At 38.5% G+C, this 17435-nt stretch overlaps 1 protein-coding gene and 1 long non-coding RNA gene across 3 annotated transcripts; one reads left to right on the top strand and one right to left on the bottom strand.

Annotated features, from left to right (window-relative positions):
* Nucleotides 1–395: 395 nt before the first annotated feature.
* On the bottom strand, nt 396–6007 carry LOC136176502 (uncharacterized). Of its 2 annotated transcripts, none has more exons than XR_010664592.1 (3): nt 5524–6007; nt 2646–2764; nt 396–2379 (listed from the first exon to the last, which is right to left on the bottom strand). It is a non-coding gene; the product is annotated as an uncharacterized lncRNA (long non-coding RNA). The 2 variants fall into 2 exon arrangements; XR_010664593.1 differs by having other exon boundaries at nt 2959–6000.
* Nucleotides 5854–12662, top strand: DUSP12 (dual specificity phosphatase 12). Its single transcript, XM_065946783.1, has 6 exons — nt 5854–6216; nt 7139–7252; nt 7345–7463; nt 8822–8918; nt 9224–9410; nt 12286–12662. The coding sequence occupies exons 1-6, from the start codon at nt 5873–5875 to the stop codon at nt 12445–12447; spliced, it is 1023 nt and encodes a 340-aa protein (XP_065802855.1). The 5' UTR covers nt 5854–5872; the 3' UTR covers nt 12448–12662.
* Nucleotides 12663–17435: the final 4773 nt, after the last annotated feature.

Raw genomic sequence — 17435 nt, 5'->3', positions numbered from 1 at the left:
CAGTATTCTTGCCTAGAGAATCCCCCATGAACAGAGGAGCCTGGTGAGCTGCAGTTTATGGGGTGGCAAAGAGTCAGACACAACGGAGCGACTAACCACCGTGCAGCATTCCTATTTTGCAGGTGAAGAAACTGAGGCTTAGAGAAATCATATAAATTTCTCCAGGCACATGATTACATATTGGTAGGTAATAGGGTCAGAAGAAGCTTGGCATTCAGACCTGGGTTTTCTCTGGTTGCAGATTGTGCGCCTCAAAGACAGTGCCAAATCTGAACTCATCACTTTCTAGGTATCCACGTTCTACTCACGAACACAGACAAAATAATGGTATTGTCACCATTTATATTTTTGTTCAACATTTTAATTTGGAGGCCTTAAAGTACCTTTCACGTGTATCTTCATAAACTGTCCTAGATCTTAAGTTCCATTAAGAACATAATTGACAAACATTTATTGATAATTCATTGGGTTTAGGAGGGCCCAGGCAGCATGCTGGAGATGAAAAGAGGAACCTCTCTTTGGACCATGATGGGGAGGTGATGGGGCAGAAGAGGGGAAATTTCCCTACTCAGTGCTCAGCATAAATATGCACTTACAGCAAATATGTTTAAAGGTGAAAGTGTTAAATCATACTGTGACTGTGCTCTAGAAGATGAAACATTCTGAGAGCAACCATAAATGGAAAGGTAGGGTGATGCGTCTTCTCATCTGATTTAGGCCTTGTTACATAGAATGAGTGATGTCTTTTTAAAATGCAAGCCACCACATACTTGAATATCTCTTAGAATTTTTGCTTAATTCATGTTTATCAATGATATAGGCTTGCTCCTGATAAAATAAACAGATAAATTGTGTGTGTGTTGGGGGTGGTGCATGCCTGAGCCTACCAATGCTAGGTAGAGGCATAGAGCCTCCTCTCCTCTCCTTGACAAGAAGCAACCCAGCTCCCTCTCTAAAGACAAATTTCTTTCCCTGGGCCAAATATCCACTTTTGTTGCAGGTTGCCACATATGCATTTCTCCCTTTTAAGGGAGGCTAAGTCAAGGCTATGGTTTTTCCAGTGGTCAAGTATGGATGTGAGAGTTGGACATAATTATGTCTGAATAAGACAGAACGTGAACATTGTCCAATTACAAAATACCAAACATACTTCTATTTTAGCTAAAATGGCTAACCACTATTTAAAAACAATTATGATGAAAAAAACACAAAATTTACTCTTTTAACAGAACCTGTATATCAATTGAACAAAGAGTTGGACAGGACTGAGCGACTGAAATGAAGAAAATATATTTTGCAAAGGGCACATGGTGCCACCTAGTGGCTAAGCATACAAATACACAAGCTGGTAAATACTCAGCTTTGGGAATTGAGGGAATATTTCACCCAGATACAGATAAACACTGAGCCAGGCTATATAAGTATTCAATAACAATTCAGATATGTCTCCCACTCCCATCCTTGAAGGAACTTACATTCATTTTAAGGAGTTGAGGAAGAAAAGCTAATTTCCAACAGAAAACTAATAAAGCTGACAGAATGATTTTAGTTCAGTTCAGTTCAGTCGCTCAGTTGTGTCCGACTCTTTGCGACCCCATGAATCGCAGCACAGCAGGCCTCCCTGTCCATCACCAACTCCCGGAGTTTACTCAAACTCATGCCCATCGAGTCGGTGATGCCATCCAGCCATCTCATCCGCTGTCATCCCCTTCTCCTCCTGCCCTCAGTTCCTCACAGCATCAGGGTCTTTTCCAGTTAGTCAGCTCTTTGCATGAGGTGGCCAAAGTATTGGAGTTTCAGCTTTAGCATCAGTCCTTCCAATGAACACCCAGGACTGATCTCCTGTAGGATGGACTGGTTGGATCTCCTTTGCAGACAGAATGATTTAGGCTACCTTAATAAAATGTCTAGGAGATTAACCCTTAATTCTCCCCCCTCCCATTGTTTCATAATGTAAATATTTATGATTGTTAACAATGAATAATTTTAATAATACTTCTTGAAAAGATTCAAATCATAAAGTACTCTGCATATAAGTTAAATAAGCAGGATGACAATATATAGCCTTGACATACTGCTTTCCTGATTTGGAACCAGTCTGTTGTTCCATGTCCAGTTCTAACTGTTGCTTCTTGACCTGCAAACAGATTTCTCAGGAGGCAGGTCAAGGGGTCTGGTATTCCCATCTCTTGAAGAATTTTCCAGTTTGTTGTGATCCACATAGTCAAAGGCTTTGGCATAGTCAATAAAGCAGAAGTAGATGTTTTTCTGGGACTCTCTTGCTTTTTCAGTGATCCAGCGGATGTTGGCAATTTGATCTCTGGTTCCTCTGCCTTTTCTAAATCCAGCTTGAACATCTGGAAGTTCACGGTTCATGTACTGTTGTACAGAAAGAAGTGTATTAAGAAATTATACAGGAAGAAGTGTATAAACCCTATCATGTACGTCTCCTCATGTCAGCTCCCAGAAGTAACCATTGTTAATAGTTTGATACATATATTTCAGTATTTTTTATATATTCCATATATGCCCACCCCCAGCATTCTTCTTAGTGATTTGCCCTTACTCCTGTCAAAACACTGTTAGGTTATTTATTTATCTTTTACTCCAGTTTTTCTCTAAGTTCCTCAAGGGCAAAGACTTACTCATTTTGTAGCTTCAGCATCTACTGCAGAGCCTGACACACAGGAGAGGTTTCCAGGACCATAAAGTGAGAAAGGCCGAGTTGATCCAACCAAGGGCTCAGAAGATTGCTAACATGACTCTGCAGCGAAAACACCAAGCGAGACTTTGAGATAAAGCCTTTGGGATGGGGAAGGACATGACACGGAAAGGGAAGTATACGGTGTCTTTTCTAGAACTCCTTTCATCTCTAACATTCAAAGATGGAATAATCAGCACCATTAGCCCAAATTCTGTGGGGCAGGGGACACAAAGGTGAAGAGGCGAAGTCCTTACCCTTCAGAGGTTCAGAGCCTGTGGTGGGAGTAAGGGAAGATACCACTCTTCCTCTATCCCTATGGGTTGCCCACTTAAGTGTTTCCAAGCACAAGTAGTTGCTGCTTCCTCCATTTGACTTAGACGGGGGTCAAGTGTCCCTGCCCCAAGTCTCAATCTCTTTGAAAATCATAAAGTCATATATGAGAAAGGGAAAAGCAGACCCTGGCACCCAGGAGCCAGGGTAGATCTTCCTTAGTGAGGTAGATCTTCCTTAGTGTTGCTACAGCTGGCCAGGCCCTCACAGTTAGGTGTTTTTTCCTCTCCTGCTGAACAAAAACAACTTCACAGAAAATCAGCACCACACAAGGCAACTCTGAGATCATGACGAAGTAAGACAAAGACCAACATAATATGTCTGAATAAGACAGAACGTGAACATTGTCCAATTACAAAATAGCAAACATACTTCTATTTTAGCTAAAATGGCTAACCACTATTTAAAAACAATTATGATGAAAAAAACACAAAATTTACTCTTTTAACCATTTCATCTTGAAAAACAGAAACTGTATATCAATTGAACAACTCTTCAATTCTCCCTCCCTGCAACCCTAGGCAACCATTATTCTATTCTGTTTCTATGACTTAGCTTTTTCAGTGACCACATATAAGTGATAAGATGCAATATTTGTCTTTCTCGCTCTGACTTATTTCACTTAGCATAATGCTTTCAAATTTCTATTCATGTTATCACAAGTGGCAGGATTTCCTACTTTCATTTGGCTAAGTAATATTGCATAATATATAAATCACATCTTTACCGTCCATGCTTAGATGGACACTGAGGTCACTTCATGTGTTGGTTGTTGTGACTAACATGAGAGTGCAAATATCTCTGTAAGATCCTGATTTCATATCCTTGGGACATATATCCAGCAATGGGATTGCTGCATTATATGGTAGCTCTGTTTTTTAAGTTTCTGAAGAACTTACATACAGGTTCTGTAGTAGATATATCCATTTATAGTCCCACCAACAACGCGCAAGGGTTCTCTTTTCTCCACCATCCTCACCAACATGCTACCTACTGTTTTTATTTTTTTTTAATTGCCATACTAATAAGTATGAGGTGATATCATGGTTTTGATTTGTATTTCCCTGATGGGTAGTGATATTAAGGATCTTTTTATGTACCTGTGGGCCATTTGTATGTCTTCTTTAGAAAAAAAAAATCTCTTCTCAGTTTCTCTGTCCATTTTCTATTTTTATTTACAGCTGAGTTGTATGAGTTCTTTATATATTTTGGATATTAACTCCTTATCAGATATATGGTTTGAAAATATTTTTTTCCATTCTGTAGGTTACCTTTTCATTTTGTTGATTGTTTTTTTTGCTATGCAGAAACATTTTAGTTTGACATAGTCCCACTTATTGCTTCTGGTGTCATGTCCAAAAAGTTGTTGACAAGACTACTGTTTGGTCATGGTACCCTTGCCAAAGATCATTTGAACATATAAGTGAGGGTTTATTTCTGGACTCTTCATTCTCTTCCGTTGGCCCATGTTTCCGTCTTTATGCCAGTACCATGACTGCTATTTCTTGACCAATACAAGTTTAGCGTCTCTCTAGCCTTCTTTCCCTTGGGTAAGATTTATTAACATACTGAATCACAGAATCACCCCTACTTCCTGACAACATCCAGTCCAGAGCAAACTCCTGCTTCCATAGTCCCTTAGCCCTAACTCATCTAATATAAGCTCTGATCCTGTAATGCATGCTAAGTCGCTTCAGTTGTGTCTAACTCTTTGCGACGCTATGGACTGTAGCCGGCGAGGTTCCTCTGTCCATGGGATTCTCCGGGCAAGAATACTGGAGTGGGTTGCCATGTCCTCCTCCAGGGGATCTTCTGGACCCAAGGGATTGAATCCAGGTCTCTTAAGTCTCCTGCATTGGCAGGGGGATTCTTTACCACTAGCGCCCCCTTGGAAGCCCAAAATCCTGTAATAGGATCTTCCTAACATTCTCTTCGGAGAAGGCAATGGCACCCCACTCCAGTACTCTTGCCTGGAAAATCCCATGAACGGAGGAGCCTGGTAAGCTGCAGTCCATCGGGTAGCGAAGAGTCGGACACGACTGAGCGACTTCACTTTCACTTTTCACTTTCATGCATTGGAGAAGGAAATGGCAACCCACTCCAGTGTTCTTGTCTGGAGAATCCCAGGGACGCGGGAGCCTGGTGGGCTGCCATCTATGGGGTCGCACAGAGTCGGATATGACTGAAGCGATTTAGCAGCAGCAGCAGCAGCAACATTCTCTTAAGACCCTCATTTCCCAAAATTCTACAGTTCATGATTGAGTAATAAACTCAAATTTAACTACACGTGGATTCTTGGTTATCTTTTTCTTTCCCCCTTGGTTATCTTTGGAGTGCACTGATACAGAACCATGGGGTCAATATTTTCAAGTATACAGAATAATATATACCAACAAGAAGTCACATACCAATAAAGGGGGGGGGGCAAGAAGAAAAAAAAGGTAAAAAGTAACAAGAGAAGAACTACAAACAAATGGTTTCATACGTACTGAAAAAGTGTTGTATTTCAAAAGCATAAGATTATGGTACTGATTCAGTTGGTGGGACCATCTGAATCCATTTTCTGCTCCTGCAGAAATCCATAAAAATCTCAACACTAAGAGCCTAAGCATCCCTGTAGGTATTCGAGTTAGGGTTCAGAAGCCGCTGCGAATGGGGTTTAGCTCCGCCCAGGCCGAAGTACGTCACCTTCCCCAGTAAATCCACATTCCCGCGGTCGACGAAATCCTCCAAGGCAGCAGCGGCGCAACTCAGCCTGGCCAGTCTAAAGTAAGGACGTTCTAGCCGATTGCCTACTCGATGGTAGGGCCCGCCGCAGCCCGGCCTCCGGGCGCCGCCATGTTGGAGGCGCAGGATGGTAGCCATGACTGCGAGCACCACATCTGCAGCCAGAGCCGAGCCCGCTCTGCCAGGCGTATGCTGGAGGTGCGTCCGGGGCTGTTCTTGGGTGGAGCCGCGGCCGTCGCGGAGCCAGACCACCTGAGGGAGGCGGGCGTCACGGCAGTGCTGACGGTGGACTCGGAGGAGCCTGACTTCCAAACGGGGGCTGGGGTCGAGGGTCTACGGAGTCTCTTCGTGCGAGCGCTCGACAAACCCGAGACCGACCTGCTCAGTCATCTGGACCGCTGTGTGGCCTTCATTGTCCAGGCTCGCGCCGAGGGCCGCGCGGTGCTGGTGCACTGGTGAGTGGTCGGGTGGGTGGGGAGAGCCACCCCGCCGCGCTGCGACCCTGCCCCACCTCGCCCTTTTCCTCTCAGGGCCGCGGAGAGGACCAGAGGGCTGCCGGACCGCCAGAATCTTCAGCTCCCTCTTGCGTAGGCTTGTGTCAGAGAGAAGTGGACAAGAGACGGTCCCCTGATGACGCGCAGGGTTTTAGTTCATTTTGTTTGTGTTGTTGGTTCATTCTGCAGTCGCTAAGTTTTCGAGGGTGGGAGGAATCTTCAGATAAATGACTAAGTCTCTGCACCTAAAGAGTTTAAATCTCTTCTCGAGTAGCCAGACACATACTGAGGAAATGCAGACTAGGATGCGAGGGGTGTAGTAAGAGAGATTAACAGAGGTTAAGGTTATTCAAACTTCAGAGGGAGAGCAGGTTATTTTCATTGTGTGTGTTTGAGGCGGGCGTGGCTGATGTAGGGGAGATTGAGGGAGAGAAAAATTGATTAGGACGTAGCAGTGGCAGAAGGAGTGTAATCACAACAGTTTACGCTTACTGAGTCAGCAATTTTACAGCCAGCCTTTGTTATAAATATTACATAAAAAACATAAGGTAGTGATAAAATAGAGGTTTCGGACCAGATCTCCAGGGCCTTTAAAGCCAAGGGGAAAAGAGTTTAGATTTGTTCTGAAGCCATTATAAGATGTTAAAAATTTAGTGTACTTATTGTTCAATAGGTAATACATTCACATGGTTCATAATTAAAATGAATAAGGAAATAAAGGAATACTTCTTTTGTAAGTAGTAGTATTTCAGAGGCAAAAGATTTACTTGAGTAGAAGAAGCAGACAAGAAGTGGACCCAAACTTTACCATTTATGGGGGTGGGTTTTTTGTTTTTGTAATTGTTGCTATTTGATATTTTAAAGGGTTTTTTTTTTTTTCCAGTCATGCAGGGGTCAGTCGAAGTGTGACTGTAATAACCGCTTTTATGATGAAGACTGACCAGCTTACCTTTGAAAAAGCCTATGAAAACCTTAAGACTGTCAAGCCAGAGGCCAAGTGAGTTACTTGTTACAGTAGTAATTCTGCTTTTGTGATGCAGTTTTATTTATTTAAAGAAAATTTAACTCTGTACCTGTTTGCCCTTGCAGGATGAATGAGGGGTTTGAGTGGCAACTGAAATTATACCAGGCAATGGGCTGTGAAGTAGATACCTCCAGTGCAGTTTATAAACAATATCGTTTACAAAAGGTTACAGAGAAGTATCCAGGTAAGTAATAATTGGCAGTATGTATTCAGTCCTTTTTGGGTGTCCCTGGTGGCCCAGCCTGGGTAAAGGATCCTCCCACAATGTGGGAGACCTGGGTTCCATCCCTGGGTTGGGAAGATCCCCTGGAGGAGGTCATGACAACCTACTCTAGTGTTCTTGCTTTCAGAAATCCCATGGACTAAGGAGGTTGGCTTTATTTTGGGGGGCTCCAAAATCACTGCAGATGATGATTGCAGACATGAAATTAAAAGATGCTTACTCCTTGGAAGGAAAGTTATGACCAACCTAGACAACATGTGAAAAAGCAGAGACATTACTTTGCCAACAAAGGTCTGTCTAGTCAAGGCTATGGTTTTCCTAGTGGTCAAGTATGGATGTGAGAGTTGGACTGTGAAGAAAGCTGAGCGCTGAAGAATTGATGCTTTTGAACTGTGGTGTTGGAGAAGACTCTTGAGAGCCCCTTGGACTGCAAGGAGATCCAGCCAGTCCATCCTAAAGGAGATCAGTCCTGGGTGTTCATTGGAAGGACTGATGCTGAAACTTAAACTCCAATACTTTGGCTACCTCATGCAAAGAGTTGACTTATTGGAAAAGACCCTGATGCTGGGAGGGATTGGGGGCAGGAGGAGAAGGGGACGACAGAGGATGGGATGGCTGGATGGCATCACCGACTTGATGGGCATGAGTTTGAGTAAGCTCCGGGAGTTGGTGTTGGACAGGGAGTCCTGGTGTGCTGTGATTCATGGGGTCGCAAAGAGTCAGACACAACTGAGCGACTGAACTGAACTGAAGGAGCCTGGCTGGCTATATAGTCCATGGGGTCGCAAAGAGTCGGACACGGCTGAGCAGCTAAGCACAGCACATTCAGTCCTTTCTAGATGTAGCTTGCTCTGACACCAGATTCTTCAGGTGCATTATTTCACTTTTGAAACCATGGTTTAGCAAGAAATAGCTTGTTCAGGGTCACACGGTTTGTAAATGGCTGGCTCGAATTTGAAGTCAGGCAATCTGTGCCTGGAAGCCAAGGGCTACATCACTGGGCTCTCCTACCTCATCCTCATTTCTCAACACTGGAGATTTTTTTTAATTTCTGAGATTAGCATTTTGTTGTTTAGTTGCTAAGTTGTGTCTGAGTCTCTTGTGACCCCATGGACTGGTTCTCTGTGCATGGGGTTTCCCAGGCAAGAATATTGGAGTGGGTTGCCATTTCCTTCTCCCGGATCTCCCCAACCTACGGATCGAACCTGCGTCTTCTGTATTGGCATGTGGATTCTTTACCACTGAGCAACTTGCCTTTTGAATTTTGTCTGAAAATGCAGAGTTGATTCTGACAAATGGATACATTTTATGTTATGTAGAATTGCAGAACTTACCTCAAGAACTCTTTGCTGTTGACCCATCTGCCATTTCACAAGGATTGAAAGATGGAGGTCTCTACAAATGTAGAAAGTGCAGGTAAAATATTTTCTATCCTCTGGAGATTCAACTTTGTCTCAGTAGAATAGTACTGAAAGTTTCAGTTTCTTAAAATCTTGTAGGAAGAATTTGTTTAATTGAATAATACAGAAATTTCATATTCAGATCTGGTTTCAAGAAGAATATGAATTCTTAAAAGTTATCTGGTTACTTGAGAGGTTATCAGAAATTAAAATATCATAATCAATGTTATATTAATTTGCCCTCTAAGAAATACTGCACATTTAATCTATTTTTTCATCCTTTTGGAAATCATTAATGTTTTTTTTGTTTGGGGGTTGCAGGCGATCTTTATTTAGAAGTTCTAGCATTTTGGATCATAATGAAGGAAGTGGTCCTCTAGCCTTTGCCCACAAGAGGATGACACCATCCCCCATGCTTTCCACAGGGAGTCAGGCTCAATGTACATCTTATTTCATTGAACCTGTACAGTGGATGGAATCCACTTTGTTGGGAGTGATGGATGGACAGGTGAGAACACATTTTACTTTCTTTAGTTTTATTATGTCATCTGTATTTTGTTCTTTCTTTCATTTTAAACCATACTTTAACTAGTGTTTTACTCCATCTTAATTGCTTTCTTTCTAAAGATTATATCTTTGTTATATAGGCAAGATTCTATCAAAGATAAATTCGTTAAATAAAAACCAGGTGATCTAGAATAGTGATCCACTTTTTGGTTGAGAGCTTTTGGTCTCAGTTAATTCCTTTTAAGGCTATTGTTTATATTTTTTCAAATTAAGACAGACTAGAATATATTTAGCAAAATTTGAGCTTTGTAAGAAGTAGGGCAAATCACAGATTTTAAAGTTAGATTTAAAATTTCTTCTTAATCTTCGTTTTTTCTCTTTTGGCTCTATGTATCTCTGTTTTCTTGATTCTTTCAGTTTTATATGTTTGTTATGAGATTCTTTTTCATTTCTTACTAACTTTAAAGAATGCAGCCCATATGAGCATCCTGTGACAGCTCCAACTCTCTTTTAGGTTTACTTGATATTAATGTAAAAGATACTCTTAACCTAAGATGTAACGATGTTTAAAGATCATCTACATTTGTATAGTGAGTTTTTATGAAACTCTCACTGTATTTCATTTGAAGAATACAATAATTTCGTAAAATAGAGTAGATATATATTCACATTTTATACACAAGGAAACTTAATCTACATTAGTTAATGTCTTGCCTAGAGGGGGGTACCCTATATTCAAACCCATGTTTTCAGATGCTGCTACTTTATTGAGAGATAACTCACTTACCATGTGATTCACTCATGGAAGGTGTACAGTTCGGTGGTTTTTAGTATGTTCACAGGTTTTAGAATCTGTCACCATTCTTATCACTGCCAGGTAAACCTTGTACAGCGGTCAGTTCCTACTCTTTATGCTATTTGTTGAAGTCCACTTTATCTCTCTTTTCTTTTGTGGCTTACGTTTTGGCCCTGCTGCTTTTATTTATCTTGGCTGCACCTTGTGGCTTGTGGGATCCTGGTTTGCTGACCAGGGATTGAACCCTGGCCCTCAGCAGTGGAAGCATGGAGTCTTAACCATTGGATGCCCAGGGAATTCCCTTGCTGCTTTTATTTAATCTGAAAAGCACCCAAGATAAAGGCATTGTATTTTATTTTTCTGTGAAATATTCTAGATCACATTTGTGCATACTTCTTTGTAAATTTATTTTCTTGTAGAATATATACCTAAAAGTGGAATTCCTGGCTTGAAGAGTGTACATTTTAAAATATTACTAATATTCTGGGCTGGCCTTAACAATGCCCATACAAATTTGCCTTTCACTAACATTGAATGCATGTCCTCATTTCCCCATACGTTTGGCATATGGACATTATAAAATCAGTAAGGTTGTGTCTCTGAGATGAAAAATGTTAGTCCTAAGGTGTCTTAATTTGAATCTCTGACTACTGCTGAGACCGACATCTTTATATACTTATCAGCCATTTATACTGTGTTTTGCAGGAAATTTCCTTCATATCCTTGGCCCATTTCTGTGGGTTTTGTCTTTTTCTAAGGAATTTAGGAGCTGTTTATATAGTCTGATGTTTCACGTAATGCAGGTGTTTTCTCCAATCTGTTGCTTATCTCAGCTTTGAGATACACAGTTCTTTGTTTTTTGGTTTTTTTTTTTTCAGTGTATTGAGATATAATTGATATACAGCATTGTATAAGTTGAAGGTGTATAGCATAAGTGACCTGTCATACATATATTATGAACGTGGTTTTTTTAAATTATGGTAAAATAGTCATAACATAAATTTACCATTTCTGTTCTTAGTGTGTAATTCAGTAGTATTGAGAGCATTCACATTGTGCAACCATCACCACCACCTTCCCCAGCTGAAGTGCCGTACCCATTAAACACTAATCCCCCACCCCACTTCCCAGTCCCTCCAACCACTGTTCTGCTCTCTGCTTTTATGAATGTGACTCCTCCAGGTGCCACATAAATTTGTGGCTGACTTATTGCACTTGGCATAATATCCTCCAGGTTTATCCATGTTGTAGCATGTGTCAGACTTTCCTTCCTTTCTAATGCTGAATAGTGTTCCCTTTCATGAGTATTCCACATTTTGTTCATCTCCTCGTCTGCCCACGGATGTCTGGGTTGCTTCCTCCATCTGGGTATTGGGAATAACGCTGCTGTGAACATGGGTGTACAAATATCTGTTCGGGTCCCTGCTTTTATTTCTTTTGCGTATATACCCAGAATTGGAATTACTGAATCATATAGTAACTATGTTTTGTTTAAGTTTTTTTGAGGAATGTGGTATATTTTGTCAAACTAAAAACTTTTAGATATTTATGTAATCAGTTTTAGTTCTGAGTTTTACGTACAAACTTTCTTTATATTTGGTTTAAAGGTAAACACATAATGTGTATAGATAATGAAAGATTTTTCTCTCTCATCTTGTTTATGATGACAGTGTATTTAAAGTATGGATCAGGTATGCTCATGTTACTGACTGTTTGCTTGAAATGCTCTAGTCTTAGTACTAGCTAATTAGAAATAAAAATTAAGTTTTTAGGTAAAAAAAAAAAAAAGTCAACATAAATGCCACAAAAACCTTCTGTTTCATGTTGAAGCCTTCACCTTTCTCCTTTCATTCTGGAATTAAGCTATTCCTCTTCTATACTCCCAGAGTACAACATGCTTAACAATTTCTGTAGTCTATCTATTATAGTAAATTGCAATTACATTTCATCTCACTGATTAGATCATCAACTCCTTGAAGGTATGAGCCATGTCTTACTGTTTTATATCCTGTGTTACCAAAGATGATTATTTGTTTTATATAAAAGTGAAAGAAAAAGTAACACATGTGTTTTCTTTTAGCTTCTCTGCCCCAAATGCAATGCCAAGTTGGGTTCTTTCAACTGGTATGGTGAACAGTGCTCATGTGGTAGATGGATAACACCTGCTTTTCAAATACATAAGAACAGAGTGGATGAAATGAAAATGCTGCCGGTTTTGGGATCACAAACAAGAAAAATATGAACTTGTTACATTTGATAACTTGCTGATATGTGCTGCTCTTCAGTAGTTTTTAGGCCATTAACATATCGTTTGCAATGTGAGAAGATAAAATCACTTGATGTTACTCAAATTATACATTGTCAGCTTCTTATACTAAGTAGAATACTTTGTATAGAAATCAGAACTTTTTAATCATGTAAATTATACTTTGATATTAAAATATTCTATAACCTGGATACTTTATTTCATATATATTAAAATTTGTGATTTTTTTCCCTTTTTTAAAAATTTATTTTTTAATTGGAGGAAAATTGCATTACAATCTTGTGTTGGTCTCTACTGTAGAAAAATGCAAATCAGCCATAATTACACATAGGTCATCTCCTTAAAGTTGTGATTTTTGGAATATTAGTTATGAATTCTTCAGGTCTAGATGGACAGGATAATGTCCAAAAGTTTAAAACTGTCATATTTAAGCAACATTCTTTTATTTCCAGAAATGTAAAGCAAATTTGCTTGGATGTGTTTTGACATTTTCTTTTAAGGGACATTAGTAAAGCTACATAAGTCTGGATTTTTCTTGGAAATGTAGAAGGAAAGGACATCAGTAAAATGCTGACTAAAATGTCTTTTTTCTGTTTTTGTTCTGGAATCCCGGTTATCTGAGTTTTTAGAAAAACATGTTTAAGATACTTTTGTAAGTAATCTGCTTAAAGAAATATATTAATGTTAGGTATGTTTCTAATGATGAAGAAAATTAATTGTGGAGTAACTGCATATCAATCACATTTTTAGCCTGGTGTGTTAGAGTATTGGGAAAGGTAATATGTCCAGATTAGCTTTTTAATGTGATCTCTGGAGAATGGAGTTTATTTTACTTATTGATAATAGTTAGAACTGCACCTGATGAGATGTTTGAACATTTACATGAGATCAGAATTAGCTAATAAAGTAGTCCATGTTCTTAATACATATTGCATATCTTCACATGTATATAAACACCAACATGGAAGTTACTTTAAATACAAAGAAATGTGAATCACCATCCTCTTTAAAAGGGTGGGGCTGGTATAGTTGACTCTTGAGAGTATCTCAGAATAGGACCTGGAGCCTTTGGCAACTTTAATACATTTTTCTTAGGAGAAAAAATTTCTCTATTTCTGTCTTAGCTTTCATAATAGCTGTTTACCTCATTACTTTGTAATGTTTTCCAGAAAGCTTATTAAAAACAATTAGGTTGGACCTTTGTCTCTTTGTAGGTTAAAAGTAGTTGAGTAGCAGCAGTTTCATACTGTTCAAGTTACCTATCCATGACACTGGCATCTGACACAGAAAATTACATAGATTTTACTTTAATTTATAATTGTCAATTAAGTACATAGTTACTAAGCACCTGTTATGTGCAATTTGGTGATACATTGAACAAACTGGATAAAACCTCTTCCTTGTAATTTACACTGTTGCCAGGGGAATTGACAAAATAGTATCTTTTTTGAGTGATAATTAGTATTTGCCAGTGAGAAATTGGGATACATGACTATTCTTTATGTAAATTTTGAAATTTTGTGAAACATCCTCTAAGCAAGATTTTTAGATTTATAGTCTTGAAGTGTTTTTTTCTTTTTTGGCAGGGGGTAGGGATGGATAGAAAATTCATTATGCCTTTGTTCTCAAAAAAGAAATCTTTTCAATATTCAGGAATACCAGTGTAAAACATTTGGATTTATACATTTGTTGAAAACAGCAGTGTTAACCTTTTTTCAGAGGCAGTGTGGTACAGTGAAAACAGTACTGAAGTAGAATTATTAGAGAGTGGCTCTAATCTGGCTCCACTGATCACCATCTTGTTGGAAGTGAGCAGGTCTTTTGAAAATGGAGTCATTTTTCATCTTCATGAAATGAGATTAATACATTCTCTGCTCTCCTGACAGGGTTGTTTGAAAGGTCATTTGCATTGGCTTTAATTCGTTTTTACCTAAAATGGAAATAATGATAGGATCCACATCTGAGTTTTTCCGAGGATTTTTGTGATACAGTGCTGACAACTTTATACAGGGCCTACCTACTAGCAGTCAACAGTTTCTCTTAAAATAGCTGCAATTAATTGAGTACTTTTGTGCCAGTCACTATCCTAAACACTTAATGTATATTTAATCCTCAAAACAGCTCTGAAATAGACCCTATTTCTATTTTACAGTCAAAATTGAGGCTCAGAAAGATTGTCAACTTCCTCAAAGTTACATAGCTATCTAGTGAACCTAGATTAGAAGTAAGATTTGACTCCAAAATCTGAGCTTTTAACCTCTATTGTTTGAGTTCACTGTTCAGGGTGATATTTTGAAGATACACTGAAAATATCAGTCAGACTAAAATATAGTACTGATGAAATGCAGTTTTTAACTAAGCTGCACATTCACTAGTCAGGCATTCTACCAACAACAGGATTCAGACAGTACAAAATTGAAGTTTACATTCTATTTGTCTTAATATTTGAACTTAAAGCTACTAAGCTATTAAAATGTTTTAATCTCTTATCTTGACAAATACATCTTCATAATGACCTGGAAGACATTTGAATTTAGAATTCTCTGACTGGAGTTTTGTGACAAAATATGGCAATGCAATGAGAATTGGCTTCTACCCACAGATTGCCCCTCTTTCCCTACCCCTGGATTTGTCCATGGGGACCCTGTGCATATGTATTATTTGGACTCCTAACCTCACATTTCTAAGCTGTCTACACTCCTGGCATACACTATTGTCATAATTCTTTAGGAGGTCAGAGGCCTGAGCAAGGCGTGGAGCTATTTGTGTTGTCAGAAGTGTATCTGGAGGGGGATATATGTCCTGGCTGGGCACATCACTTTGGCATCATGGATTCTTAATTTGTGGGAAGAGATACTACCAGATGCCAGAATAGAGTCCTAGGTATGCATCTAGACATAAAAATTTTTTGAAATTTTATTTCTCTGCCAAGGGTTTGAGTTGAAAGCAAATGTATTACATTATTTGATAACATTCAACAGGTATGACTTAAAAAGATCTACAAACAGCATATTTCTTAATGAACATTGTTTCTTTAAAAAAAAGTCTCCAAAGAAAAGATTTTGCAGAAACAAATGAAAAAACAAAAAACCCAAACCTATCAAACCTCTAGATATTACAATCAGGAGACTCACCAAGTGAAAAAATTTACAGGAACAAATGAAGTGTTTGTTTTCTTTTGGCCCAGCACTGTGGAATCTTAGCTCCCCAACCAGGGTCTGAACCCAAACAGTGAAAAGTGCTTGGTGGAGAAAATGCAGAGTCCTAACCACTGGACTGCCAGGAGTTCCCCCAAATGAAGACTTAAGAATTCCCCAGATTCTTTTGTTTGCTTGAAAAATTCCATATTAAAGGTTAATTTTAAATGGTATGCTTCCCCTGTGGCTCAGATGTAAAGAATCTGCCTGCAATGCAGGAGACCTGGGTTTGATCCCTAGGTTGGGAAGATCCCCTGGAGAAGGGAAAGGCTACCCACTCCAGTATTCTGGCCTGGAGAATCCATGAACTGTATAGTCCATGGGGTCGCAAAGAATTGGACATGACTAAGTGACTTTCACTTAATCTAAAATGATGTTAAATAAAAAATAGATTTTAAAATGTTAAAAATAAAATGTTAATGTTTACATACAAGAAGTCATTCTACACAGAAAATCCTAGAGGATTTACACTAAGGAGGTTATAGTTCCGGGTTGAGCATTTGACTGCACATAATTCAGTAAGGTTAGTAAGGTTTTTAATACAAAATTGCTGTATGAAAGTCAATAGTGGTAATCTATGTCAGTAATAACTGAATTTTTAAAAAAAAAGGATGTGTAAAATGAAACTATAAAAATATGGAAAGAAAAATTCCCTCAGGAGAGGGATGGATTTCTTATGCAATATACAAATAGCAGAGATCATTAACAAAAGATTGATAAATCTGACTACATTGAAATTAAAACCTAGAGGACAAAAATCCCATGAACAAAGACAAATGTCAACCTCAGAAAATGTATTTGCTACATACATATGGGTTAAATGTACACATCATTGAGAGAAAGAAAATTTCTCAGTAGGAAATTTTATGAAAGATATGAATGGGCAATTCACAGAAGAAATAAAGTTTAATGAATATAAGAAGATGTACCATCTCTTTAATTGTCAGGGAAATGTAAATTATAGTCACACCCTTCACAGGCAAAAAGTAAAAGTCTGATTACTTCTAGCATTGGTGAGAATTCATCAGTGCTAATGAGAGTGTAAACTGATGTTATTTGGCAAATAGTAGTACTCCTACTTCATGAGCCAGCAAGTACCTTAAAGGACATTCTTGCATATATGCACAAGGATACCCATACAAGGATATATTTTATGTAACAGTAAAATGTTGAAACCATCCAATGTCCGTCACTAGGGAAGTGAAAAAATTTATGGAAATGCTATATAACAGTTAAAACATATCAAAAAATAATGTTGAATGAGAAAAGTGACTTGGAGAAGACTAGTGCTAATCGTTTATGTAAATTAAAATACCCCAAAACAACACTAAATGTATGTATCTATACACATATTTAAACATGATAAAAATGGACTTTAATGGTTATCATAAAATTCGTAATAGAAGTTGTCTGTGTGGATGAAGGGGAAAGAAGCAGAGGAAAACAACATATCTCAACTTAATCTGCAATGTTTAATTTCCTGTGAAAAATCTGAAGTGAAATGGAAATTGTTTATGTTTGTTTATTCTTGGCAGTAAGCACACACTGTTTGTTTTGTATTATTATTATCTCCACTTGAATAAAAAATTTAAAAAATTTAAATTAAAAACCGAAAACTTTCTGGAGTTAAGTCACAGCGATTTTCTTAAAAAAAAAAAAAAAAGACTAAGGTATGTGGTATATATAGAAGATTCTTGGTGGTTTTATCTTAGTTTTTGTGGCAATTTTTGAATTTGCAGTTGGGTGAGAAAAAAATCTTATAAATTT

Source organism: Muntiacus reevesi, chromosome 1, assembly GCF_963930625.1.
Source record: "Muntiacus reevesi chromosome 1, mMunRee1.1, whole genome shotgun sequence".
NCBI lineage: Eukaryota > Metazoa > Chordata > Mammalia > Artiodactyla > Cervidae > Muntiacus > Muntiacus reevesi.
The sequence above is the reverse complement of the archived record's forward strand: the minus strand, read 5'-3'. Positions and strand labels throughout refer to the sequence as shown.

Coding starts and splice junctions, on each gene's coding strand:
- DUSP12 (XM_065946783.1), top strand. CDS start 5,873: ATGTTGGAGGCGCAGGATGGTAGCCATGACTGCGAGCACCACATCTGC. Junction 6,217..7,138: donor CGCGCGGTGCTGGTGCACTG/GTGAGTGGTCGG, acceptor TTTTTTTTCCAG/TCATGCAGGGGTCAGTCGAA. Junction 7,253..7,344: donor ACTGTCAAGCCAGAGGCCAA/GTGAGTTACTTG, acceptor TTGCCCTTGCAG/GATGAATGAGGGGTTTGAGT.